The sequence below is a fragment of the Carcharodon carcharias genome, assembly GCF_017639515.1.
Source record: "Carcharodon carcharias isolate sCarCar2 chromosome 37 unlocalized genomic scaffold, sCarCar2.pri SUPER_37_unloc_1, whole genome shotgun sequence".
Classification (NCBI taxonomy): domain Eukaryota; kingdom Metazoa; phylum Chordata; class Chondrichthyes; order Lamniformes; family Lamnidae; genus Carcharodon; species Carcharodon carcharias.
In genome coordinates this window covers 1,398,866-1,426,223 of record NW_024470758.1, presented here as the reverse complement: position 1 = coordinate 1,426,223, position 27,358 = coordinate 1,398,866, and the positions used below count along the sequence as shown (strand labels likewise).

Genomic DNA, 27,358 nt, shown 5'->3' with positions numbered 1-27,358 from the left:
GAGCTTGGGGAGCCTACGGTTCCCCGTTGGCCTTCTCCATGGCAACACCTGGGCCAATCAGAGTCAACTTGCCAACCAGTCAGCTCCCTTTTCCCCGTAGCATAAATTGCTGTGATCGCCGTGAAATTTGGCATTCTTGGGTTTGTCCTGATGTGTGCAAGAGGAAGAGACTCGGCAGCACGTCTCTCTTTCCAGCAATACGAACCTAACACCTAGGCGCATGCCAAGTGTAATGCAATGAACCCCGCAGCGCACAAACGTATCCTTAAACGCCCTTCAGGGTCGTGGGGAAGGGTGGAGCTGAAGGGGTAAGTGGATTGCAGTACCATCCAGTTCCGCCGTGGCTGAACTGCCTCTTCGCTCCGTCTCCCCACCTTGGCTCCATATCCCCCTAATCCCGCTGGTTGTCAAAAAAAGTCCGCCCGCCTCAGCTTTGACATTTTCAGCTCGCCCGCCCCCATCAGCTTTTTGCGAAGATGGGTCGCCTGTTCCAGCCTTGTACTCCCTCGGGTGTAGAAGATTAAGGGGTGACCTAATTGGGGTATTGAAGATGATGAAAGGATCCGATGGGGTCGACAGAAACCCTTTCCTCTGGTTGGAGGGCGAGTCCGCAACAAGGAGGCAGAACCTTAAAGCGAGCGCCAGGCCCATTCAGGGGGCGATCTGAGGGAGCACTTCCTCACACAGAGGGGAGTGGGAACCTGGGAACTCTCTCCCTCCACAAAAAGCCATTGAGGCCGGTGGAGGGTGGGGGGGGCGCGGTGGGGCGGGGGGGGGGGGTTGGTGGTGTGGTTCAATTAAAATTTCAAACCTGAGATTAATATTTAATTTAAATTTGCTTTAATAATTAAGATTTAAGAATAAACTTAAGGAGGAGAGGGACAGATTTTCAATTAGTGATGGGTTGAAAGGTTATGGGGAGAGGGCGGGAAATTGGAGTTGAGGCCGAAATGAGATCAGCCACGAATGTAATGAATGACGGGGCAGGCTCGAGGGGCTGAATGGCCTACTCCTGCTCCTAGTTCTTATGTTCTAAGAGAGTTGGCAAAAAAGCTACAGAGGCATGAGAAGTGTGATTGTTTTTGACGCACTGAGCTGTTTTGACCTAGAAGGCGTTGTCTGAAAGGCTGATGGAAGCGGATCCAATAGGAACTTTCAAAAGGCAAATGGATAAACACTTTTAAGGTTGAAAATTAGCAGGGCTAGGGTGAGAGAGCAGGGGAGCGGGACTAATTGGACAGCTCCTTCAAAGAGCCGGCACAGGCAGGATGGGCTGAATGGCCACTTCCCACGCTGTACTATTCTGTTCCACCATTTGGATATTGAGGGTTACAGAATCAAGGTGGTTGGTGGAGCTGAGGTACAGACGAACCATGATCTCAGTCAAGGGGCCGAATGGCCTCTTACGTTCCCAAAGTGTTGCAATAGCTGTTTCTCCACTGGGCGCGCCCCACACTCCGAACCTGACTCCGGTCTGTCTTATCCTTTTGCAGGGTGAAGCGGAGAAGGCAGTCAGCGGGGTTCACGGAGAACTGGTCCTCGACGTGGAGAGCGGCACCATCTTCAGCGTGTCTCAGTACAAGGGGCAGCCTGACCTGAGCTACCTGTGCATCGAGTCCAGCAAAGTGGCACTGTACCAGAAAGGTACGGCGTCCCACGGCCACTGTGGGGGGTGGTGGGGGGGGGTCCTGTTAGGGGCAAACCCCTACTTTAAAAAAAAACCCAACGCGGACAGCGCAACCCTCCTCCAAAAGCAGCACTCGGGGGTGGGAGCAGAGGTAGGTTACCTTGCTGCGATGGAGTGCGAAGGGCCCCAGTCTGTGCTGAGTTAGCAGACAGGTGCTCGATTGACTTCATCCTGGACTAGTTTGAGAGGGCGGGGGGGGGGGGGGGGGGGGGGGGGGGGGGTGGCGCGGTGAAGATCACCCGGAGCTCCTGGCCGGGTGTTTCCCGGCTCCGCCGTCGGAGGGACCCGCTGTGGGCTGGCCGCTGACTTCCAGCAGGCCCCAGACGATCCCGACGGAGGGCGGGCCTGGAAAGCCCCGCCTCTCTGTTTCCGATCCCTATCTTAGATTTAACGTTGGGTCGGATTGAGCAACCTGGCCAACCCTTTTCCCCACCACCCCAGCCTAATAAACTCATCAGATCAGTAACGAGGCAGGAGAGGAGCGGTCATTTTATCCACGCTTCAGACGTGGCTCCCGTGTTAATGAAAGTTGCACTCGTACTACCCACCCCTCCCCTCCCCCACCCCCTCCCCCTCCGTGTTCCCGTTTGAGAGCAAAACATCCCCAAGCGTTGGCTGAAATTTTCCTGTCTTCCCCACCACGTGTTACCCCACAGCGATCCATTGAAATCCCCGTTCACGCCGGCGGCCGAGGGCCGGAAATTTCCAGGCCCTTGGCTCACTCCGGAAGTGTGCTGGGGAATTCTGCGGCCGAGGAGACCACGCGGTCCTTTGGATCCCGTCACCGCCCCCCCCCCCCCCCGGCCTTTCACCGATCACGGCTGACCTGCTGCAGCTCAGCTCCACGTTGCACCTTTTCTCCACATCCCTCGGTGCCCCCCGGTCGTACATAAAAAAAGCCCTGTCGATCCGGTTTATGAAGCTGCCCCTTTCCCGCAGCTTGTGGCTGGCGGGCGAGAGAGTCCCAGCCTTCCGCTCCCCCCTTTCTGTGAAGAGACGCTCCCTCACATCACCCAGAATGGCCTGGCACTAATTTTAAGATGGTTCCCCCTGGTTCTGGACTTCCCCCAAGACCAGAGGAAATAGTTCCTTCCGACCTTTATTCTTTCGCGGGGGATGTGGGCGTCGCTGGCAAGGCCCAGCATTTGTTGCCCGTCCCTAATTGCCCCCTTGAGTTGAGTGACTCGCTCGGCCATTTCAGAGGGGCAGTTAAGAGTCAACCACATCTGCTGTGGGGTCTGGTGTCACGTGTAGGCCCAGACCAGGTAAGGACGGCAGATTTCCTTCCCTAAAGGGGACATTAGTGAACCAGATGGGCTTTTACAACAATCGATGGTCACCATCACTGAGACTAGCTTATGTTTCAGACTTATTAATTGAACTTAAATTCCACCAGCTGCTGTGGTGGGATTTGAACCCGTGCCCCCCCCGCCTCCCCCCCCCCCCCCCCCCCCCCCCCCACAGCATTAGCCTGGGCCTCGGGATTACTAGCCCAGTGACAGTACCACTACACCACACTTTCCTTTCTATCTATCCTCTGGAGTCCCCTTTATCATTTCAAACGCCTCAGTGAAATTGCCTCCTGAACTAATTTTGTTGACCTGCGGGGGGTCAGTGGCGAGGGACAGCCTCAGATTTTATCCGTTTGCTCACTGCCTCTCCCAGGAAACGTAGAAAATAGGAGCAGGAGTCGCTCATTCAGCCCTTCGAGCCTGCTCCGCCATTCGGTATGATCATGGCTGACCCTCTATATCAAAGCAGTACTCCCGCTCTCTCCCCCCCATACCCCTTGATGCATGTAGAGTCCAGAAATCTATCTGTTTCCTTCTTAAATATATTCAGTGACTTGGGCCTCCACAGCCTCTGTGGTAGAGAATTCCACAGGTTCACCACCCTCCGAGTGAAGAAGCTTCTCATCTCAGCCCTAAATGGTCTACCCTGAGACTGTGACCCCTTGTCCTACAGCCCCCCAGCCAGAGAAAACATCATCCCTGCATCCAGTCTGCCCAGCCCTGTCAGAATTTTATACGTTTCAATGAGATCCCCTCTCATTCTTCTAAACTCCAGTGAGCATAGGCCAAGTCTCCTCCTACGACAATCCTGCCATCCCAGGAATCGGTCTGTTGAACCTTAGCTGCACTCCTATGGTAAGTATATCCTTTCATTGGTAAGGAGACCAAAACTGCACACAGTACTCCAGGTGTGGTCTCACCAAGGCCCTGTACAGTTGCAGTAAGACATCCTTGTTCCTGTACTCAAGTCCTCTCACAATAAACACCAACATACCATTTGCCTTCTTAACTGCTTGCTGCACCTGCATGTTTGCTTTCAGTGACTAGTGTACAAGGACACCCAGGTCCCTTTCTACATCAACGTTTCCAAATCTATCACCATTTAAATAATACTCTGCCATTCTATTTTTCCTACCAAAGTGGATAATTTCACACTTACCCCTGTTATGCTATATCTACCATGTGTTTGCCCACTCACTCAGCCTGTCTAAATCACCTTGAAGCCTCTTAACATCCTCCTCATCGCTCGCATTCCCACCAAGTTTTGTGTCGTCAGCAAACTTGAAAATATTACATTTGGCTCCTTTGTTAAAATCATTGATATATATTGTGAATAGCTGGGGCCCAAGCACCAACCCCTGCGGTACCCCACTAGTCACTGCCTGCCACTCTGAAAAAGACTGATTTATACCAACTCTCTCTTTTCTGTCTACTAACCACTTCTCAATCCGTGCCAGTAACTTACCCCCAATCCCATGTGTGTTAGTTTTACACACTAACCTCTTATGTGAGACTTTATCAAAAGCTTTCTGAAAATCCAAATACACCACATCCACTAGTTCTCCCTTATCTATTCTGCTAGTTACGTCCTCAAAAAACTCCAGTAGGTTTGTCAAACATGATTTTCCCTTTCATAAATCCATGTTGACTTTGTCTGATCCTGTTGATATTTTCTAAGCGTCCTGTTATCACATCCAGAGTCTAGCATTTGCCCTACTACTGATGTTAGCCTAACCGGCCTGTAATTCACTGTTTTCTCCCTCCCTGCTTTTTTAAATAGTGGGGTTACATTTGCCACCCTCCAGCCTGCCATAGCTCCAGGTAGCCGATAAACCAGCTGGATTGTGAGACACAGGCTGGATGGATGGGAGGTTTTCTGACCGTCAGTGTTTGTCTGATTTTAAGGTGATAGGAAGCACCACACCCATCTCCTCTATCTGCTCTTCAAGCAGTGCCTCATTTTTCTTGTCTTCCACTGACAGGGGTATTAACTTTTCTTTCTGCCCTTTCCTCCCCCTTCCCCCCCCCAAAACTGCTTCCGAGCAGCCGACGTTGAGGATTACCCCCTTCCGGAGCGACTGGATGTGCCGAGCTTCACCGCCCCACCGGGACTGGCTCCGACCATTCTGTGCTCGGACGAGGGGCTGGTCACCAAAACTTCAGCGGCCGCTGGACGGAGGGACAGGAGCCCGCCCATGCTGTCCACAGCCATCAAGATCACGCTGGACACCAAGAAGAGCATCAAGGTATTTCTATCCCACTGCCCCCCCTCCTCCTCCCCCCCCACCCCCACCCGATCCAGGAGCCTCACCCATGGGACTGGAAAACCTGCGCGGAGAGACTGGAGAAGCTGGGATAGTGCTTGGAGCGGAGGAGGTTAAAGGAAGATTTAATAGAGGCGTTCAAAATCATGACGCGTTCCATTGGGGTAGACAGGGAGAAGCTGTTTCCACCAGGGCGAGAATCAGTAGCCGGAGGAGACAGATTTAAGATAATTGGCAAAAGAAACGGGCGAGAGGAGATAGGAATCATACAGCAGAGGAGGAGGCCAATTGGCACATGGTGCCAGTGCCAGCTCTTCGAAAGAGCTATCCGATTAGTCTCACCCTCGCCCCTGTCCCTTCTGACCCTGTTATTTTTACCCCCTTTAACTAGTTTTCCGATTCCAATTTGGAAAGTCCCTATTGAATCTGCTTCCGCCGCCCTTTCAAGCAGCGCCTTCCAGATCACAACAACTCGCTGGAACAGACTAAAATTAAGACTCTAGATTACACTCCCTGAGTTTGGATAGCTGACCTAAAGAGCCAGAGGAGGCACTTTGGGCTAAATGACTCCCTGCTGTGCTGTACGATTCAGTGGTCTCGCCCCCTCGTAGATAGGTACACAGGGGCCATAACGGCCTTGGAAATGCAGCAGTTGTAGTCACAGGGGGTGGGGCTTGCCGTGAGCATGTGACATTTACACCCACTGTCAGCAGGAACAAGACTGTCTACTGCTGTACCATTCACACCCAGGGGAGGGGAACCGTGAGCCATGTACCAGTGTGGGCACGAGGGTTTGGTGGTGAGTGTAGGCACTCAGAGTGGGCTGTCGGAGGGCAGCCTGTGCTAATAGGGGACAGGGCAGTGGGACTGTACTGAGCCCGCGCTGTCAAGGGACTGAACACGTCCTGTGCCGTGGGTCGGTGGCGATGCAGGAATGTACCCAGTTCGTGCACTCACTGTGGAAGGGGAGAAGAATGGTGCTTGTACAGGTGCGCCCTGGTTTTCTGTGTCTCGCTCTCTCTCCCCCTCCCTCTCTCTGTTTCTCTCGCGCTCTCTCTTTCTCACGCTCTCTCTTTTTTCGCGCTCTCTTTCTCGTGCTCTCTCGTGCGCTCTCTTTCTCGTGCGCTCTCTTTCTCGTGCGCTCTCTTTCTCGTGCGCTCTCTTTCTCGTGCGCTCTCTTTCTCGTGCGCTCTCTTTCTCGTGCGCTCTCTCTTTCTCGTGCGCTCTCTTTCTCGTGCGCTCTCTCTTTCTCGCACGCTCTCTTTCTCGCGCGCTCTCTCTCGCGCTCTCTTTCTCGCACGCTTTCTCGCGCGCTCTCTTTCTCGCGCGCTCTCTTTCTCGCGCGCTCTCTTTCTCGCACGCTCTCTCTTTCTCGCGCTCTCTTCCTTTCTCGCGCTCTTTCTCGCGCTCTCTCTCTTTCTCGCGCTGTCTCTCTCGCGCTCTCTCTCTCGCGCTCTCTCTCTCTCGCGCTCTCTCTCTCGCTCGCTCTCTTTCTCGCGCTCTCTTTTTCTCGTTCTCTCTCTCGCGCGCTCTCTCTTTCTCGCGCTCGCTCTCTTTCTCGCGCTCTCTCTCACGCTCTCTTTCTCGCGCTCTCTCTCTTTCTCGCCCTCTCTCGCTCTCTCTTCCCCTGTTTGACCTTTTCACTTCCTCATTTCAGGAGTTCCTCGTTGCCCTGAGACTAGAAGGTGCCACCCTGTGCCACCGGATGGCCCTGACGAACCAGAGCTGGCACGAGCAGGTAAGGGGCACGAGTCACCCGCTCCCTCACTCTTAACTCATTGCTTGGCAGGACCTCCCAAACTGAATGTGGCCCCGTGTCCTTGGTCTCTTCTGGGTGATACCTGTCTAGTAATATCAGTGAAAGAACTCAGCGATCTGCTAACAGGACACCCCAGCACTGGCAAAGTTGGTTGCAGAATGACTTCCAGGGTGTTTCGACTGACTGGCCGCTCATGACATGAGGAGCCTAACGAACGAGACGCAGTCAAATTCTGGGACTGCACACTACCCAGTCAGCCCGAAGCGTAGTTTTGGCTTAGTGGCCATCTCTGTCACGTTTGGTTCAAAAGGTCACAGGTTGGAGTTCCACTCCCGAGACTTGAGCCTCATTATCCAGGCCACATTCCCAGTGCCAGCCCTGAGGGAGCGCTGCTCTGTCGGTGGGTCAGTACTTAGGGAGTGCTGCACTGTTGGAGGGTCAGTACTGAGGGAGTGCTGCACTGTCGGAGGGTCAGTACTGAGGGAGTGCTGCACTGTCAAAGGGTCGGTACTGAGGGAGTGCTGCATTGCCAGAGGGGCAGTACTGAGAGAGCACTGCACTGTTGGAGTGCCAGTACTGAGGTTGTGTTATACTGTAATAGAGGCAGTATTGAGGCCATACTGCACTGTCAGAGGATCAGTGCAGAGGGACTGCTGCACTGTCAAAGGGTCAGTACTGAGGGAGTGCTGCACTGTCAGAGGGTCAGTACTGAGGGAGCGCTGCACTGTCAGAGGGTCAGTACTGAGGGAGTGCTGCACTGTCGGAGGGTCAGTACTGAGGGAGCGCTGCACTGTCGGAGGGTCAGTACTGAGGGAGTGCAACACTGTCAAAGGGTCAGTACGGAGGGAGTGCTGCACTGTCAGAGGGTCAGTACTGAGGGAGTGCTGCACTGTCAGAGGGTCAGTACTGAGGGAGTGCTGCACTGTCAGAGGGTCAGTACTGAGGGAGTGCTGCACTGTCAGAGGGTCAGTACTGAGGGAGTGCTGCACTGTCAGAGGGTCAGTACTGAGGGAGTGCTGCACTGTCAGAGGGTCAGTACTGAGGGAGTGCTGCACTGTCAGAGGGTCAGTACTGAGGGAGTGCTGCACTGTCAGAGGGTCAGTACTGAGGGAGTGCTGCACTGTCAGAGGGTCAGTACTGAGGGAGTGCTGCACTGTCAGAGGGTCAGTACTGAGGGAGTGCTGCACTGTCAAAGGGTCAGTACTGAGGGAGTGCTGCATTGCCAGAGGGGCAGTACTGAGAGAGCACTGCACTGTTGGAGTGCCAGTACTGAGGTTCTGTTATACTGTAATAGAGGCAGTATTGAGGGCATACTGCACTGTCAGAGGATCAGTGCAGAGGGACTGCTGCAATGTCGGAGGGTCAGCACGGAGGGCGTGCTGTACTGTCGGAGGGTCAGTACTGAGGGAGTGCTGCACTGTCGGAGGGTCAGTACTGAGGGAGTGCTGCACTGTCGGAGGGTCAGTACTGAGGGAGTGCTGCACTGTGGGAGGGTCAGTACTGAGGGAGTGCTGCACTGTCGGAGGGTCAGTGCTGAGGGAGTGCTGCACTGTCAAAGGGTCAGTACTGAGGGAGCGTTGCACAGTCAGAGGGTCAATATTGAAGGAACGCTGCACTGTTGGAGGGTCAGTACTGAGTTAGCACTGCACTATTGGAGGGGCAGTACAGAGGAAGTGTCACAGTGTAGGAGGCACAGGACTGAAGTAGTGCTGCACTGTCAGAGGCACCATCTTTCACCTGAGATGTTAAATTGAGGCTCCATCAGTCCCTTTAGTTGAACGTAAAAAATCCCACAGCCACTATTGGGAGAAGAGCATGAGGGAGTTCTCCCCGGTGCCCTGGGGCCAATGTTTATGCCTCAACCAACAGCACTAACCACAGGCGATCAAGGCGTTATCACAGCTCGCTGTGGCTACATTACACTGACTATCTCATAAACAGTGTTTTCCCTTAATTAACAATCGGCAGTAAATAGGCTCTGGGAGCATCTTGACCATCTGGAAGGTGCTGTGGAAATGCCAGGCCTGAATGTTTTGCGCTGTATGAACTCAGGGGTGGGTTTCGATTTCTCCACGTGAGCTGTTCTGGTCGGAAGCGAACACTCCACAAGGAGTGGACGCTCGGTCCCCATGCCTCCATTCCGGGCCACAGACCCGGGTGCTGGGGAACGCACGGACCGGCCTGATTCAGATCTTCCTCGGCACAGCAACCCCTCGGACCCCCCAATTCCGGGTAGGAAGGTGGGGAACAGTGGGGGGGGTGGGGTGGGTCGGGGTGGGGTGGGGTGGGTGGAGATGGTGCTGTGGTAACGCTCTGTCAGGAGTCGGCCGGCCGGCGTATCTGTGTTAAGGACTCCCTTGTTCAGCCGGTGCTGTTCCTTCTCTCGCAGTTGATGGATTTCTTCGATGTGATTGACGACCCAATTCTGGGCTACAGCCCCCCCACGGTGATCACAGTCCTGCACACCCACCTTGTCAGCTGTGCCGTCGACTACAGGTAAGTGTGCGGAATTTTGCGTCGAGTGTCCTCTCTTTGACCCCGCCCACCCCCAGGTCCCACTTCTGCACCCCCACCCCCAGCCGGCGGCAGTGCTGGTCCTGTGGGCATGCTGCGCCTCCCTGGAGTCATTGCACGTAACGGGACAAGCCCCTCACGGCCTGGCTGTTGTGTGAATATAGTCAGGGGGCCCAGCTGAGGATTCAGTGGACAGGGCCCCTTCCCTCCTGGTTCCCTCCGTGGTGGATCAGCCAAGCACCTTGTCTCTTCAGGTGGCAGAAATGAAGCTGTGCATGGTACACCATCATAATATTCCCATGAGATCATCTGTGTCTGTCCCTGCCTCTCTATCTCTCTATGTCCCCAACCGCTTCATGGTCGGCCTGCCCCTCCCCATCTTTCTGTCCCTCACTGCGTCTCTCTCTCTCCCCCCGCCGTCTCTCTCTCTCCCCCCGCCGTCTCTCTCTCCCCTCCGCCGTCTCTCTCTCCCCCCGCCGTCTCTCTCTCCCCCCGCCGTCTCTCTCTCTCTCCCCCCGCCGTCTCTCTCTCTCTCCCCCCGCCGTCTCTCTCTCCCCCCGCCGTCTCTCTCTCCCCCCGCCGTCTCTCTCTCCCCCCGCCGTCTCTCTCTCCCCCGCCGTCTCTCTCTCCCCCGCCGTCTCTCTCTCCCCCGCCGTCTCTCTCTCTCCCCCGCCATCTCTCTCTCTCCCCCCGCAGTCTCTCTCTCTCCCCCCGCCGTCTCTCGCTCTCCCCCCGCCGTCTCTCGCTCTCCCCCCGCCATCTCTCTCTCCCCCCCGCCGTCTCTCTCTCTCTCCCCCGCCGTCTCTCTCTCTCTCCCCCGCCGTCTCTCTCTCTCTCCCCCTGCCGTCTCTCTCTCCCCCTGCCGTCTCTCTCTCCCCCTGCCGTCTCTCTCTCCCCCCGCCGTCTCTCTCTCTCTCCCCCCCGCTGCCTCTCTCTCTCTCCCCCCGCCGTCTCTCTCTCTCTCCCCCCGCCGTCTCTCTCTCTCTCTCCCCCCGCCGTCTCTCTCTCCCCCCCCGCTGTCTCTCTCTCCCCCCGCAGTCTCTCTCTCCACCTGCCGTCTCTCTCTCCCCCCGCCGTCTCTCTCTCTCTCCCCCCGCCGTCTCTCTCTCTCTCCCCCCGCCGTCTCGCTCTCTCCCCCCCAGCCGTCTCTCTCTCTCTCCCCCCGCCGTCTCTCTCTCTCTCTCCCCCGCCGTCTCTCTCTCTCTCTCCCCCCGCCGTCTCTCTCTCTCTCCCCCCGCCGTATCTCTCTCTCTCCCCCCGCCGTCTCTCTCACTCTCCCCCCGCCGTCTCTCTCTCCCCCCGCCGCCTCTCTCACTCTCCCTCCGCCGTCTCTCTCTCGCTCCCCCCGCCGTCTCTCTCTCTCTCCCCCCCGCCGTCTCTCTCTCTCTCCCCCCGCCGTCTCTCTCTCCCCTCGCCGTCTCTCTCTCCCCCCGCCGTCTCTCTCTCTCTCCCCCCGCCGTCTCTCTCTCTCTCCCCCGCCGTCTCTCTCTCTCCCCACCGCCGTCTCTCTCTCTCCCCTCCTGCCGTCTCTCTCTCTCCCCCCCCGCCGTCTCGCTCTCTCTCCCCCCGCCATCTCTCTCTCGCTCCCCCCGCCGTGTCTCTCTCTCTCCCCCTGCCGCCTCTCTCTCTCTCCCCCCCCGCCGTCTCTCTCTCTCTCCCCCCGCCGTCTCGCTCTCTCTCCCCCCGCCGTCTCTCTCTCTCTCCCCCCGCCGTCTCTCTCTCTCTCCCCTCGCCGTCTCTCTCTCTCTCCCCCCGCCGTCTCTCTCTCTCTCCCCCCGCCGTGTCTTTCTCTCTCCCCCCGCCGTCTCTCTCTCTCCCCCCGCCGTCTCTCTCTCTCCCCCGCCGTCTCTCTCTCTCTCTCCCCCGCCGTCTCTCTCTCTCCCCGTCATCACTCTCTCTCTCTCTCCCCCCCAGTGTCCCTCCCCTTCCCTCCTCTTCCGTCCCTCTCTATATTCCCTCCTCTCCCTCTATCTCTCTTTCTCTCACCGCCTCTCTCTCCCCTACCTCACCATTCCTCTCTCTCGCTGTACCTCTCGCTGCCCCCCCCCCCCCCCCCCCCCCCCCCACACCCCCGGCTCTGTACGCCGCCCTGATGCTTCTCTCTCTCCCCACCCCCCCCCCCCACCCCTCACCCCGCTCCCGCTCCACCTCCGCCAACGTCCTTCCCCCCAGAAACCTCTCCGGCGAGCCTGGGGTTGCCTAGGAGTGAATTCGATCAGGTGGCGGCGGGGGGGTCCCCCCTGGCTGAAGGTGCCGAAAAGCAAAGTATCGCGGGTGCTGGAAATCCGAAGTAAAAAGAGAGGGCGGAAACTCTGCGGTCCGGCAGCGTCTGTGGGGAGAGAAACAGGGTTAACGTTCCGAATCCGGGTGACTCTTCCTCAGAGCTGCAAAATATCAGACCGGGAACGTTAACCCTGTCTCTCCCTCCACAGGCGCTGCCGGACCTGCCGAGCTTTTCCCAGCGCTTTCTGTTTCTGTTGCTGCATAACTCCCTCCAGCTGATGGCGCGCGCCCTGTTTCCATTTGAACTCTTTACGTTCAGTCTGATTCCCGATAACCTCCCTCCCTCCCTCCCCCCCTCTCTCTCTCTCTCTGCGAACCGTGGGCTGTTCCTGCTGACCACTGTTTGGTGTTCTTTTTGTTTCCCAACGTCCTAGACCTCTCTACCTCCCGGTCCGAGTCTTAATCACGGCAGAAACCTTCACCCTGTCCAGCAACATCATCGTCGACACGGCCACTTTCCATCTCAGGTAGGACGCCGCGATTAAACGCCCCAGTGCCTTTCACAGGGGGCCCGATCGAGAGAGAGTCTCAGCTCCGAGCCTCATGAGGAGGAGATATTGGGGCCCCAGGCAAGTTTGGAGAATTGGAGCTCTCATATCTTGGAGGGTTGTAGGGCTGAAGGAGGTGACTGAGATAGGGAGGCGGTGGAGGGATTTGAAGGAGGTGACTGAGATAGGGAGGCGGTGGAGGGATTTGAAGGAGGTGACTGAGATAGGGAGGCGGTGGGAGGGATTTGAAGGAGGTGACTGAGATAGGGAGGTGGTGGGAGGGATTTGAAGGAGGTGACTGAGATAGGGAGGCGGTGGAGGGATTTGAAGGAGGTGACTGAGATAGGGAGGCGGTGGGAGGGATTTGAAGGAGGTGACTGAGATAGGGAGGTGGTGGGAGGGATTTGAAGGAGGTGACTGAGATAGGGAGGCGGTGGAGGGATTTGAAGGAGGTGACTGAGATAGGGAGGCGGTGGGAGGGATTTGAAGGAGGTGACTGAGATAGGGAGGCGGTGGGAGGGATTTGAAGGAGGTGACTGAGATAGGGAGGTGGTGGGAGGGATTTGAAGGAGGTGACTGAGATAGGAGGTGGTGGGAGGGATTTTGCAGGAGGTGACTGAGATAGGGAGGCGGTGGGAGGGATTTGAAGGAGGTGACTGAGATAGGGAGGTGGTGGGAGGGATTTGAAGGAGGTGACTGAGATAGGGAGGCGGTGGGAGGGATTTGAAGGAGGTGACTGAGATAGGGAGGCGGTGGGAGGGGTGATGCGGTGGAGGGATTTGAAGGAGGTGACTGAGATAGGGAGGTGGTGGGAGGGATTTGAAGGAGGTGACTGAGATAGGGAGGTGGTGGGAGAGATTTGAAGGAGGTGACTGAGATAGGGAGGCGGTGGGAGGGATTTGAAGGAGGTGACTGAGATAGGGAGGCGGTGGAGGGATTTGAAGGAGGTGACTGAGGATAGGGAGGCGGTGGAGGGATTTGAAGGAGGTGACTCAGATAGGGAGGCGGTGGGGTGGGATTTGAAGGAGGGACTGAGATAGGGAGCGGTGGGAGGGATTTGAAGGAGGTGACTGAGATAGGGAGGCGGTGGGAGGGATTTGAAGAGGGTGACTGAGATAGGGAGGCGGTGGGAGGGATTTGAAGAGGTGACTGAGATAGGGAGGCGGTGGAGGGATTTGAAGGAGGTGACTGAGATAGGGAGGCGGGTGGGAGGGATTTGAAGGAGGTGACTGAGATAGGGAGGCGTGGAGGGATTTGAAGGAGGTGACGTAGATAGGGAGGCGGTGGGAGGGGGTGATGCGGTGGGAGGGATTTGAAGGAGGTGACTGAGATAGGGAGGTGGTGGGAGGGATTTGAAGGAGGTGACTGAGATAGGGAGGCGGTGGAGGGATTTGAAGGAGGTGACTGAGATAGGGAGGCGGTGGGAGGGGTGATGCGGTGGAGGGATTTGAAGGAGGTGACTGAGATAGGGAGGCGGTGGGAGGGGTGATGCGGTGGAGGGATTTGAAGGAGGTGACTGAGATAGGGAGGCGGTGGAGGGATTTGAAGGAGGTGACTGAGATAGGGAGGCGGTGGAGGGATTTGAAGGAGGTGACTGAGATAGGGAGGCGGTGGAGGGATTTGAAGGAGGTGACTGAGATAGGGAGGCGGTGGAGGGATTTGAAGGAGGTGACTGAGATAGGGAGGCGGTGGAGGGATTTGAAGGAGGTGACTGAGATAGGGAGGCGGTGGGAGGGATTTGAAGGAGGTGACTGAGATAGGGAGGCGGTGGGAGGGATTTGAAGGAGGTGACTGAGATAGGGAGGCGGTGGGAGGGATTTGAAGGAGGTGACTGAGATAGGGAGGCGGTGGAGGGATTTGAAGGAGGTGACTGAGATAGGGAGGCGGTGGAGGGATTTGAAGGAGGTGACTGAGATAGGGAGGCGGTGGGAGGGATTTGAAGGAGGTGACTGAGATAGGGAGGCGGTGGAGGGATTTGAAGGAGGTGACTGAGATAGGGAGGCGGTGGGAGGGGTGATGCGGTGGAGGGATTTGAAGGAGGTGACTGAGATAGGGAGGTGGTGGGAGGGATTTGAAGGAAGTGACTGAGATAGGGAGGCGGTGGAGGGATTTGAAGGAGGTGACTGAGATAGGGAGGCGGTGGGAGGGGTGATGCGGTGGAGGGATTTGAAGGAGGTGACTGAGATAGGGAGGCGGTGGGAGGGGTGATGCGGGTGGAGGGATTTGAAGGAGGTGACTGAGATAGGGAGGCGGTGGAGGGATTTGAAGGAGGTGACTGATATAGGGAGGCGGTGGGAGGGATTTGAAGGAGGTGACTGAGATAGGGAGGCGGTGGAGGGATTTGAAGGAGGTGACTGAGATAGGGAGGCGGTGGAGGGATTTGAAGGAGGTGACTGAGATAGGGAGGTGGTGGAGGGGATTTGAAGGAGGTGACTGAGATAGGGAGGTGGTGGGAGGGATGTGAAGGAGGTGACTGAGATAGGGAGTGGTGGACGGGATTTTGAAGGCGGTGACTGAGATATGGAGGTGGTCTGGGAGGATTTGAAGGAGTTGGATGAGATAGGGAGGCGGTTGGCGGGATTTGAAGGAGGTGACTGAGATAGGGAGGAGGTGGGGGTGGGAGGGATTTGAAGGAGGTGACTGAAGATAGGGAGGCGGTGGGAGGGATTTGACGGAGGTGACTGAGATAGGGATGTGGTGGGAGGGGATTTGAAGCGAGGGTGGACTGAGATATAGGGAGGCGTGTGGGTTGGGAGGGATTTTGAAGGAAGGTGACTGAGATAGGGAGGTGGTGGGAGGGCTTTGAACGGAAGGTGACTGAGATAGGGAGGCGGTGGGAGGGATTTGAAGGAGGTGACTGAGATAGGGAGGCGGTGGGAGGGATTTGAAGGAGAGGTGACTGAGATAGGGAGGTGGTGGGAGGGATTTGAAGGAGGTGACTGAGATAGGGAGGCGGTGGGAGGGATTTGAAGGAGGTGACTGAGATAGGGAGGTGGTGGGAGGGATTTGAAGGAGGTGACTGAGATAGGGAGGCGGTGGGAGGGATTTGAAGGAGGTGACTGAGATAGGGAGGCGGTGGGAGGGATTTGAAGGAGGTGACTGAGATAGGGAGGCGGTGGAGGGATTTGAAGGAGGTGACTGAGATAGGGAGGCGGTGGGAGGGATTAGAAGGAGGTGACCTGAGATAGGGAGGCGGTGGGAGGGATTTGAAGAGGTGACTGAGATAGGAGGCGGTGCGTGAGGGTATTGGGAGGATTTGAAGGAGGTGACTGAGATAGGGAGGCGGGTGGAGGGATTTGAAGGAGGTGACTGAAGATAGGAGGCGGTGGGCGGGATTTGAAGGAGGTGACTGAGATAGGGAGGCGGTGGGAGGGATTTGAAGGAGGTGACTGAGATAGGGAGGTGGTGGGAGGGATTTGAAGGAGGTGACTGAGATAGGGAGGCGGTGGGAGGGATTTGAAGGAGGTGACTGAGATAGGGAGGCGGTGGGAGGGATTTGAAGGAGGTGACTGAGATAGGGAGGCGGTGGAGGGATTTGAAGGAGGTGACTGAGATAGGGAGGCGGTGGAGGGATTTGAAGGAGGTGACTGAGATAGGGAGGCGGTGGGAGGGATTTGAAGGAGGTGACTGAGATAGGGAGGCGGTGGGAGGGATTTGAAGGAGGTGACTGAGATAGGGAGGCGGTGGGAGGGGTGATGCGGTGGAGGGATTTGAAGGAGGTGACTGAGATAGGGAGGCGGTGGAGGGATTTGAAGGAGGTGACTGAGATAGGGAGGCGGTGGAGGGATTTGAAGGAGGTGACTGAGATAGGGAGGCGGTGGGAGGGATTTGAAGGAGGTGACTGAGATAGGGAGGCGGTGGGTGGGATTTGAAGGAGGTGACTGAGATGAGGTTTGACTGAGATTGGAGGCGGTGGGAGGATTTGAAGGAGGTGACTGAGATAGGGAGGCGGTGGAGGGATTTGAAGGAGGTGACTGAGATAGGGAGGCGGTGGGAGGGATTTTGAAGGAGGTGACTGAGATAGGGAGGCGGTGGAGGGATTGAAGGAGGTGACTGAGATAGGGAGGCGGTGGGAGGGGTGATGCGGTGGAGGGATTTGAAGGAGGTGACTGAGATAGGGAGGTGGTGGGAGGGATTTGAAGGAAGTGACTGAGATAGGGAGGGCGGTGGGAGGGATTTGAAGGGAGGTGACTGAGATAGGGAGGCGGTGGGAGGGGTGATGCGGTGAGGGATTTGAAGGAGGTGACTGAGATAGGGACGCGGTGGGAGGGGGTGATGCGGTGGAGGGATTTGAAGGAGGTGACTGAGATAGGGAGGCGGTGGAGGGTTTGAAGGAGGTGACTGAGATAGGGAGGCGGTGGGAGGGATTTGAAGGAGTGTTGGACTGAGATAGGGAGGCGGTGGAGGGATTTTGAAGGAGGTGATGAGATAGGGAGGCGGTGGAGGATTTGAAGGAACGGTTGACTGAGATAGGGCGGTGGTGGAGGGATTTGAAGGCGGTGACTGAGATAGGAGAGGTGGGAGGATTTGAAGGAGGTGACTGAGATAGGGAGGTGGTGGGAGGGATTTGAAGGAGGTGACTGAGATAGGGAGGTGGTGGGAGGGATTTGAAGGAGGTGACTGAGATTAGGGAGGCGGGTGGCAGGGAATTTGAAGGAGGGTGACTGTAGATAGGCCGAGGTTCGGTGGCGGGATTGCAGGAGGTGACTCGAGATAGGGAGGCGGTTGGAGGGATTGAAGGAGGTGATGAGATAGGGAGGTGGTGGTGTGGAGGGACTTGAAGGAGGGTGGGACTGAATAGGGAGGCGGGGGAGGATTTGAAGGGAGGTGGACTTCGAGATAGGGAAGGTGGGGGAGGGAATTTGAAGGAGGTGACTGAGATAGGGAGGCGGTGGGAGGGATTTGAAGGAGGTGACTGAGATAGGGAGGCGGTGGGAGGGATTTGAAGGAGGTGACTGAGATAGGGAGGTGGTGGGAGGGATTTGAAGGAGGTGACTGAGATAGGGAGGTGTTGGGAGGGATTTGAAGGAGGTGACTGAGATAGGGAGGCGGTGGGAGGGATTTGAAGGAGGTGACTGAGATAGGGAGGCGGTGGAGGGATTTGAAGGAGGTGACTGAGATAGGGAGGCGGTGGGAGGGATTTGAAGGAGGTGACTGAGATAGGGAGGCGGTGGGAGGGATTTGAAGGAGGTGACTGAGATAGGGAGGCGGTGGGAGGGATTTGAAGGAGGTGACTGAGATAGGGAGGCGGTGGAGGGATTTGAAGGAGGTGACTGAGATAGGGAGGCGGTGGAGGGATTTGAAGGAGGTGACTGAGATAGGGAGGCGGTGGGAGGGATTTGAAGGAGGTGGACTGAGATAGGGAGGTCGGTGGGAGGGATTTGAAGGAGGTGACTGAGATAGAGGGAGGTGTTGGAGGATTTGAAGGAGGTGGACTGAGATAGGGAGGCGGTGGGAGGGATTTGAAGGAGGTGACTGAGATAAGGGGAGGCGGTGGAGGGATTTGAAGGAGGTGACTGAGATAGGGAGGCGGTGGGAGGGATTTGAAGGAGGTGACTGAGATAGGGAGGCGGTGAGGGATTTGAAGGAGGGTGACTGAGATAGGGAGGCGGAGTGGAGGGATTTGAAGGAGGTGACTGAGATAGGGAGGCGGTGGGAGGGGTGATGCGGTGGAGGGATTTGAAGGAGGTGACTGAGATAGGGAGGCGGTGGAGGGATTTGAAGGAGGTGACTGAGATAGGGAGGCGGTGGAGGGATTTGAAGGAGGTGACCTGAGATAGGGAGGCGGTGGGAGGGATTTGAAGAGGTGACTGAGATAGGGAGGCGGGTGGAGGGATTTGAAGGAGGTGGACTGAGATAGGGAGGCGGTGGAGGGATTTGAAGGAGGTGACTGAGATAGGGAGGCGGTGGAGGGATTTGAAGGAGGTGACTGAGATAGGGAGGTGGTGGGAGGGATTTGAAGGAGGTGACTGAGATAGGGAGGCGGTGGAGGGATTTGAAGGAGGTGACTGAGATAGGGAGGCGGTGGAGGGATTTGAAGGAGGTGACTGAGATAGGGAGGCGGTGGGAGGGATTTGAAGGAGGTGACTGAGATAGGGAGGCGGTGGAGGGATTTGAAGGAGGTGACTGAGATAGGGAGGCGGTGGGAGGGGTGATGCGGTGGAGGGATTTGAAGGAGGTGACTGAGATAGGGAGGCGGTGGAGGGATTTGAAGGAGGTGACTGAGATAGGGAGGCGGTGGAGGGATTTGAAGGAGGTGACTGAGATAGGGAGGCGGTGGGAGGGATTTGAAGGAGGTGACTGAGATAGGGAGGCGGTGGAGGGATTTGAAGGAGGTGACTGAGATAGGGAGACGGTGGAGGGATTTGAAGGAGGTGACTGAGATAGGGAGGCGGTGGAGGGATTTGAAGGAGGTGACTGAGATAGGGAGGTGGTGGGAGGGATTTGAAGGAGGTGACTGAGATAGGGAGGCGGTGGGAGGGATTTGAAGGAGGTGACTGAGATAGGGAGGCGGTGGGAGGGATTTGAAGGAGGTGACTGAGATAGGGAGGCGGTGGGAGGGATTTGAAGGAGGTGACTGAGATAGGGAGGCGGTGGGAGGGGTGATGCGGTGGAGGGATTTGAAGGAGGTGACTGAGATAGGGAGGTGGTGGGAGGGATTTGAAGGAGGTGAGTGAGATAGGGAGGCGGTGGGAGGGATTTGAAGGAGGTGACTGAGATAGGGAGGCGGTGGGAGGGATTTGAAGGAGGTGACTGAGATAGGGAGGCGGTGGGAGGGATTTGAAGGAGGTGACTGAGATAGGGAGGCGGTGGGAGGGATTTGAAGGAGGTGACTGAGATAGGGAGGCGGTGGGAGGGATTTGAAGGAGGTGACTGAGATAGGGAGGCGGTGGAGGGATTTGAAGGAGGTGACTGAGATAGGGAGGCGGTGGGAGGGATTTGAAGGAGGTGACTGAGATAGGGAGGCGGTGGAGGGATTTGAAGGAGGTGACTGAGATAGGGAGGCGGTGGGAGGGGTGATGCGGTGGAGGGATTTGAAGGAGGTGACTGAGATAGGGAGGTGGTGGGAGAGATTTGAAGGAAGTGACTGAGATAGGGAGGCGGTGGGAGGGATTTGAAGGAGGTGACTGAGATAGGGAGGCGGTGGGAGGGGTGATGCGGTGGAGGGATTTGAAGGAGGTGACTGAGATAGGGAGGCGGTGGGAGGGGTGATGCGGTGGAGGGATTTGAAGGAGGTGACTGAGATAGGGAGGCGGTGGAGGGATTTGAAGGAGGTGACTGAGATAGGGAGGCGGTGGGAGGGATTTGAAGGAGGTGACTGAGATAGGGAGGCGGTGGAGGGATTTGAAGGAGGTGACTGAGATAGGGAGGCGGGTGGGGAGGGATTTGAAGGAGGTGACTGAGATAGGGAGGTGGTGGGAGGGATTAGCAGGAGTGACTGAGATAGGGAGGTGGTGGGAGGGGAATATGAAGGAGGTGACTGAGATAGGGCGGCTGGAGGGAGGGATTTGAAGGAGGTGACTGAGATAGGGAGGTGGTGGGAGGGATTTGAAGGAGGGAACTGAGATAGGGAGGCGTTGGGAGGATTTGAAGGAGGTGACTGAGATAGGGAGGGGGGTGGGAGGGATTTGAAGGAGGTGACTGAGATAGGGAGGCGTGGGAGGGATTTGAAGGAGGTGACTGAGATAGGGAGGTGGGTGGGAGGGATTTGAAGGAGTTGACTGAGCTAGGGAGGCGGTGGGAGGGATTTGAAGGAGGTGACTGAGATAGGGAGGTGGTGGGAGGGATTTGAAGGAGGTGACTGAGATAGGGAGGCGGTGGGAGGGATTTGAAGGAGGTGCACTGAGATAGGGAGGCGGTGGGAGGGATTTTGAAGGAGGTGACTGAGATAGGGAGGTGGTGGGAGGGATTTGAAGGAGGTGACTGAGATAGGGAGGTGTTGGGAGGGATTTGAAGGAGGTGACTGAGATAGGGAGGCGGTGGGAGGGATTTGAAGGAGGTGACTGAGATAGGGAGGCGGTGGAGGGATTTGAAGGAGGTGACTGAGATAGGGAGGCGGTGGGAGGGATTTGAAGGAGGTGACTGAGATAGGGAGGCGGTGGGAGGGATTTGAAGGAGGTGACTGAGATAGGGAGGCGGTGGGAGGGATTTGAAGGAGGTGACTGAGATAGGGAGGCGGTGGAGGGATTTGAAGGAGGTGACTGAGATAGGGAGGCGGTGGGAGGGATTTGAAGGAGGTGACTGAGATAGGGAGGCGGTGGGAGGGATTTGAAGGAGGTGACTGAGATAGGGAGGTGGTGGGAGGGATTTGAAGGAGGTGACTGAGATAGGGAGGCGGTGGGAGGGATTTGAAGGAGGTGACTGAGATAGGGAGGCGGTGGGAGGGATTTGAAGGAGGTGACTGAGATAGGGAGGCGGTGGAGGGTTTGAAGGAGGTGACTGAGATAGGGAGGCGGTGGAGGATTTGAAGGAGGTGACTGAGATAGGGAGGCGTGGGAGGGATTTGAAGGAGGGTGCCTGAGATAGGGAGGCGGTGGGAGGGATTTGAAGGAGGTGACTGAGATAGGGAGGCGGTGGGCAGGGGTGATCGGTGGAGGGATTTGAAGGAGGTGACTGAGATAGGGAGGCGGTGGAGGGATTTGAAGGAGGTGACTGAGATAGGGAGGCGGTGGAGGATTTGAAGGAGGTGACTGAGATAGGGAGGGCGGTGGGAGGGATTTGAAGGAGGTGATCTGAGATAGGGAGGCGGGTGGGAGGGATTTGAAGGAGGTGACTGAGATAGGGAGGCGGTGGGAGGGATTTGAAGGAGGTGACTGAGATAGGGAGGCGGTGGAGGGATTTGAAGGAGGTGACTGAGATAGGGAGGCGGTGGGAGGGATTGAAGGAGGTGACTGAGAGAGGGAGGCGGTGGAGGATTTGAAGGAGTGACTGAGATAGGGGAGGCGGTGGGAGGGGTGATGCGGTGGAGGGAGTTGAAGGAGGTGACTGAGATAGGGAGAGTGGTGGGAGGGATTTGAAGGAAGTGACTGAGATAGGGGAGGCGGGTGGGAGGGATTTGAAGGAGGTGACGGAGATAGGGAAGGCGGTGGGGAGGGGTGGTATGCGGGGGGAGGGCTATTAGTAGGAGGGGACTGAGAGAGGGACGCGGTGGGAGGGGATGATGGCAGGTGGAGGGATTGAAGGAGGTGACTGAGATAGGGGGCGGGCGGTGGCGGGATTTGAAGGAGGTGCCTGAGTAGGAGGCGGTGGGAGGGATAGTGACGGAGGTGACTAGAGATGGGAAAGGCCGGGAGGAGGGAATTGATGGAGGTGACTGCAGATAGGGAGGCGGTGGAGGGATTTGAAGGAGGTGACTGAGATAGGGAGGTGGTGGGAGGGATTTGAAGGAGGTGACTGAGATAGGGAGGTGGTGGGAGGGATTTGAAGGAGGTGACTGAGATAGGGAGGTGGTGGGAGGGATTTGAAGGAGGTGACTGAGATAGGGAGGTGGTGGGAGGGATTTGAAGGAGGTGACTGAGATAGGGAGGCGGTGGAGGGATTTGAAGGAGGTGACTGAGATAGGGAGGCGGTGGGAGGGATTTGAAGGAGGTGACTGAGATAGGGAGGCGGTGGGAGGGATTTGAAGGAGGTGACTGAGATAGGGAGGTGGTGGGAGGGATTTGAAGGAGGTGACTGAGATAGGGAGGCGGTGGGAGGGATTTGAAGGAGGTGACTGAGATAGGGAGGTGGTGGGAGGGATTTGAAGGAGGTGACTGAGATAGGGAGGCGGTGGGAGGGATTTGAAGGAGGTGACTGAGATAGGGAGGCGGTGGGAGGGATTTGAAGGAGGTGACTGAGATAGGGAGGTGGTGGGAGGGATTTGAAGGAGGTGACTGAGATAGGGAGGTGTTGGGAGGGATTTGAAGGAGGTGACTGAGATAGGGAGGCGGTGGGAGGGATTTGAAGGAGGTGACTGAGATAGGGAGGCGGTGGAGGGATTTGAAGGAGGTGACTGAGATAGGGAGGCGGTGGGAGGGATTTGAAGGAGGTGACTGAGATAGGGAGGCGGTGGGAGGGATTTGAAGGAGGTGACTGAGATAGGGAGGCGGTGGGAGGGATTTGAAGGAGGTGACTGAGATAGGGAGGCGGTGGAGGGATTTGAAGGAGGTGACTGAGATAGGGAGGCGGTGGGAGGGATTTGAAGGAGGTGACTGAGATAGGGAGGCGGTGGGAGGGATTTGAAGGAGGTGACTGAGATAGGGAGGTGGTGGGAGGGATTTGAAGGAGGTGACTGAGATAGGGAGGCGGTGGGAGGGATTTGAAGGAGGTGACTGAGATAGGGAGGCGGTGGGAGGGATTTGAAGGAGGTGACTGAGATAGGGAGGCGGTGGAGGGATTTGAAGGAGGTGACTGAGATAGGGAGGCGGTGGAGGGATTTGAAGGAGGTGACTGAGATAGGGAGGCGGTGGGAGGGATTTGAAGGAGGTGACTGAGATAGGGAGGCGGTGGGAGGGATTTGAAGGAGGTGACTGAGATAGGGAGGCGGTGGGATGGGTGATGCGGTGGAGGGATTTGAAGGAGGTGACTGAGATAGGGAGGCGGTGGAGGGATTTGAAGGAGGTGACTGAGATAGGGAGGCGGTGGAGGGATTTGAAGGAGGTGACTGAGATAGGGAGGCGGTGGGAGGGATTTGAAGGAGGTGACTGAGATAGGGAGGCGGTGGAGGGATTTGAAGGAGGTGACTGAGATAGGGAGGCGGTGGAGGGATTTGAAGGAGGTGACTGAGATAGGGAGGCGGTGGAGGGATTTGAAGGAGGTGACTGAGATAGGGAGGTGGTGGGAGGGATTTGAAGGAGGTGACTGAGATAGGGAGGCGGTGGAGGGATTTGAAGGAGGTGACTGAGATAGGGAGGCGGTGGAGGGATTTGAAGGAGGTGACTGAGATAGGGAGGCGGTGGGAGGGATTTGAAGGAGGTGACTGAGATAGGGAGGCGGTGGAGGGATTTGAAGGAGGTGACTGAGATAGGGAGGCGGTGGGAGGGGTGATGCGGTGGAGGGATTTGAAGGAGGTGACTGAGATAGGGAGGCGGTGGAGGGATTTGAAGGAGGTGACTGAGATAGGGAGGCGGTGGAGGGATTTGAAGGAGGTGACTGAGATAGGGAGGCGGTGGGAGGGATTTGAAGGAGGTGACTGAGATAGGGAGGCGGTGGAGGGATTTGAAGGAGGTGACTGAGATAGGGAGACGGTGGAGGGATTTGAAGGAGGTGACTGAGATAGGGAGGCGGTGGAGGGATTTGAAGGAGGTGACTGAGATAGGGAGGTGGTGGGAGGGATTTGAAGGAGGTGACTGAGATAGGGAGGCGGTGGGAGGGATTTGAAGGAGGTGACTGAGATAGGGAGGCGGTGGGAGGGATTTGAAGGAGGTGACTGAGATAGGGAGGCGGTGGGAGGGATTTGAAGGAGGTGACTGAGATAGGGAGGCGGTGGGAGGGGTGATGCGGTGGAGGGATTTGAAGGAGGTGACTGAGATAGGGAGGTGGTGGGAGGGATTTGAAGGAGGTGAGTGAGATAGGGAGGCGGTGGGAGGGATTTGAAGGAGGTGAATGAGATAGGGAGGCGGTGGAGGGATTTGAAGGAGGTGACTGAGATAGGGAGGTGGTGGGAGGGATTTGAAGGAGGTGACTGAGATAGGGAGGTGGTGGGAGGGATTTGAAGGAGGTGACTGAGATAGGGAGGCGGTGGGAGGGATTTGAAGGAGGTGACTGAGATAGGGAGGCGGTGGGAGGGATTTGAAGGAGGTGACTGAGATAGGGAGGCGGTGGGAGGGATTTGAAGGAGGTGACTGAGATAGGGAGGCGGTGGGAGGGGTGATGCGGTGGAGGGATTTGAAGGAGGTGACTGAGATAGGGAGGTGGTGGGAGGGATTTGAAGGAGGTGACTGAGATAGGGAGGCGGTGGGAGGGATTTGAAGGAGGTGACTGAGATAGGGAGGCGGTGGGAGGGGTGATGCGGTGGAGGGATTTGAAGGAGGTGACTGAGATAGGGAGGCGGTGGAGGGATTTGAAGGAGGTGACTGAGATAGGGAGGCGGTGGGAGGGATTTGAAGGAGGTGACTGAGATAGGGAGGTGGTGGGAGGGATTTGAAGGAGGTGACTGAGATAGGGAGGCGGTGGGAGGGATTTGAAGGAGGTGACTGAGATAGGGAGGCGGTGGGAGGGATTTGAAGGAGGTGACTGAGATAGGGAGGCAGTGGAGGGATTTGAAGGAGGTGACTGAGATAGGGAGGTGGTGGGAGGGATTTGAAGGAGGTGACTGAGATAGGGAGGCGGTGGGAGGGATTTGAAGGAGGTGACTGAGATAGGGAGGTGGTGGGAGGGATTTGAAGGAGGTGACTGAGATAGGGAGGCGGTGGAGGGATTTGAAGGAGGTGACTGAGATAGGGAGGTGGTGGGAGGGATTTGAAGGAGGTGACTGAGATAGGGAGGCGGTGGAGGGATTTGAAGGAGGTGACTGAGATAGGGAGGCGGTGGGAGGGATTTGAAGGAGGTGACTGAGATAGGGAGGCGGTGGGAGGGATTTGAAGGAGGTGACTGAGATAGGGAGGCGGTGGGAGGGGTGATGCGGTGGAGGGATTTGAAGGAGGTGACTGAGATAGGGAGGTGGTGGGAGGGATTTGAAGGAGGTGACTGAGATAGGGAGGTGTTGGGAGGGATTTGAAGAAGGTCACTGAGATAGGGAGGCGGTGGGAGGGATTTGAAGGAGGTGACTGAGATAGGGAGGCGGTGGAGGGATTTGAAGGAGGTGACTGAGATAGGGAGGCGGTGGGAGGGATTTGAAGGAGGTGACTGAGATAGGGAGGCGGTGGGAGGGATTTGAAGGAGGTGACTGAGATAGGGAGGCGGTGGGAGGGATTTGAAGGAGGTGACTGAGATAGGGAGGCGGTGGAGGGATTTGAAGGAGGTGACTGAGATAGGGAGGCGGTGGGAGGGATTTGAAGGAGGTGACTGAGATAGGGAGGCGGTGGGAGGGATTTGAAGGAGGTGACTGAGATAGGGAGGTGGTGGGAGGGATTTGAAGGAGGTGACTGAGATAGGGAGGCGGTGGGAGGGATTTGAAGGAGGTGACTGAGATAGGGAGGCGGTGGGAGGGATTTGAAGGAGGTGACTGAGATAGGGAGGCGGTGGAGGGATTTGAAGGAGGTGACTGAGATAGGGAGGCGGTGGAGGGATTTGAAGGAGGTGACTGAGATAGGGAGGCGGTGGGAGGGATTTGAAGGAGGTGACTGAGATAGGGAGGCGGTGGGAGGGATTTGAAGGAGGTGACTGAGATAGGGAGGCGGTGGGAGGGGTGATGCGGTGGAGGGATTTGAAGGAGGTGACTGAGATAGGGAGGCGGTGGAGGGATTTGAAGGAGGTGACTGAGATAGGGAGGCGGTGGAGGGATTTGAAGGAGGTGACTGAGATAGGGAGGCGGTGGGAGGGATTTGAAGGAGGTGACTGAGATAGGGAGGCGGTGGGAGGGATTTGAAGGAGGTGACTGAGATAGGGAGGCGGTGGGAGGGATTTGAAGGAGGTGACTGAGATAGGGAGGCGGTGGGAGGGATTTGAAGGAGGTGACTGAGATAGGGAGGCGGTGGGAGGGGTGATGCGGTGGAGGGATTTGAAGGAGGTGACTGAGATAGGGAGGTGGTGGGAGGGATTTGAAGGAGGTGACTGAGATAGGGAGGTGTTGGGAGGGATTTGAAGAAGGTGACTGAGATAGGGAGGCGGTGGGAGGGATTTGAAGGAGGTGACTGAGATAGGGAGGCGGTGGAGGGATTTGAAGGAGGTGACTGAGATAGGGAGGCGGTGGGAGGGATTTGAAGGAGGTGACTGAGATAGGGAGGCGGTGGGAGGGATTTGAAGGAGGTGACTGAGATAGGGAGGCGGTGGGAGGGATTTGAAGGAGGTGACTGAGATAGGGAGGCGGTGGAGGGATTTGAAGGAGGTGACTGAGATAGGGAGGCGGTGGGAGGGATTTGAAGGAGGTGACTGAGATAGGGAGGCGGTGGGAGGGATTTGAAGGAGGTGACTGAGATAGGGAGGTGGTGGGAGGGATTTGAAGGAGGTGACTGAGATAGGGAGGCGGTGGGAGGGATTTGAAGGAGGTGACTGAGATAGGGAGGCGGTGGGAGGGATTTGAAGGAGGTGACTGAGATAGGGAGGCGGTGGAGGGATTTGAAGGAGGTGACTGAGATAGGGAGGCGGTGGAGGGATTTGAAGGAGGTGACTGAGATAGGGAGGCGGTGGGAGGGATTTGAAGGAGGTGACTGAGATAGGGAGGCGGTGGGAGGGATTTGAAGGAGGTGACTGAGATAGGGAGGCGGTGGGAGGGGTGATGCGGTGGAGGGATTTGAAGGAGGTGACTGAGATAGGGAGGCGGTGGAGGGATTTGAAGGAGGTGACTGAGATAGGGAGGCGGTGGAGGGATTTGAAGGAGGTGACTGAGATAGGGAGGCGGTGGGAGGGATTTGAAGGAGGTGACTGAGATAGGGAGGCGGTGGGAGGGATTTGAAGGAGGTGACTGAGATAGGGAGGCGGTGGGAGGGATTTGAAGGAGGTGACTGAGATAGGGAGGCGGTGGAGGGATTTGAAGGAGGTGACTGAGATAGGGAGGCGGTGGGAGGGATTTGAAGGAGGTGACTGAGATAGGGAGGCGGTGGAGGGATTTGAAGGAGGTGACTGAGATAGGGAGGCGGTGGGAGGGGTGATGCGGTGGAGGGATTTGAAGGAGGTGACTGAGATAGGGAGGTGGTGGGAGGGATTTGAAGGAAGTGACTGAGATAGGGAGGCGGTGGGAGGGATTTGAAGGAGGTGACTGAGATAGGGAGGCGGTGGGAGGGGTGATGCGGTGGAGGGATTTGAAGGAGGTGACTGAGATAGGGACGCGGTGGGAGGGGTGATGCGGTGGAGGGATTTGAAGGAGGTGACTGAGATAGGGAGGCGGTGGAGGGATTTGAAGGAGGTGACTGAGATAGGGAGGCGGTGGGAGGGATTTGAAGGAGGTGACTGAGATAGGGAGGCGGTGGAGGGATTTGAAGGAGGTGACTGAG

The 27,358-nt window shown here is 56.9% G+C and overlaps 1 protein-coding gene across 1 annotated transcript in view; it reads left to right on the top strand.

The window, feature by feature from the left end:
- The window catches only part of atg2a (autophagy related 2A), a 174,866-nt gene that overhangs the window by 84,668 nt on the left and 62,840 nt on the right, over positions 1-27,358 (top strand). The window contains exons 21-25 of the mRNA XM_041181922.1: positions 1,494-1,644; positions 5,026-5,225; positions 6,901-6,981; positions 9,392-9,498; positions 12,174-12,266. Of these exons, the coding sequence (XP_041037856.1) occupies positions 1,494-1,644; positions 5,026-5,225; positions 6,901-6,981; positions 9,392-9,498; positions 12,174-12,266 (632 nt within the window). The remainder of the gene's footprint in view (positions 1-1,493; positions 1,645-5,025; positions 5,226-6,900; positions 6,982-9,391; positions 9,499-12,173; positions 12,267-27,358) is intronic.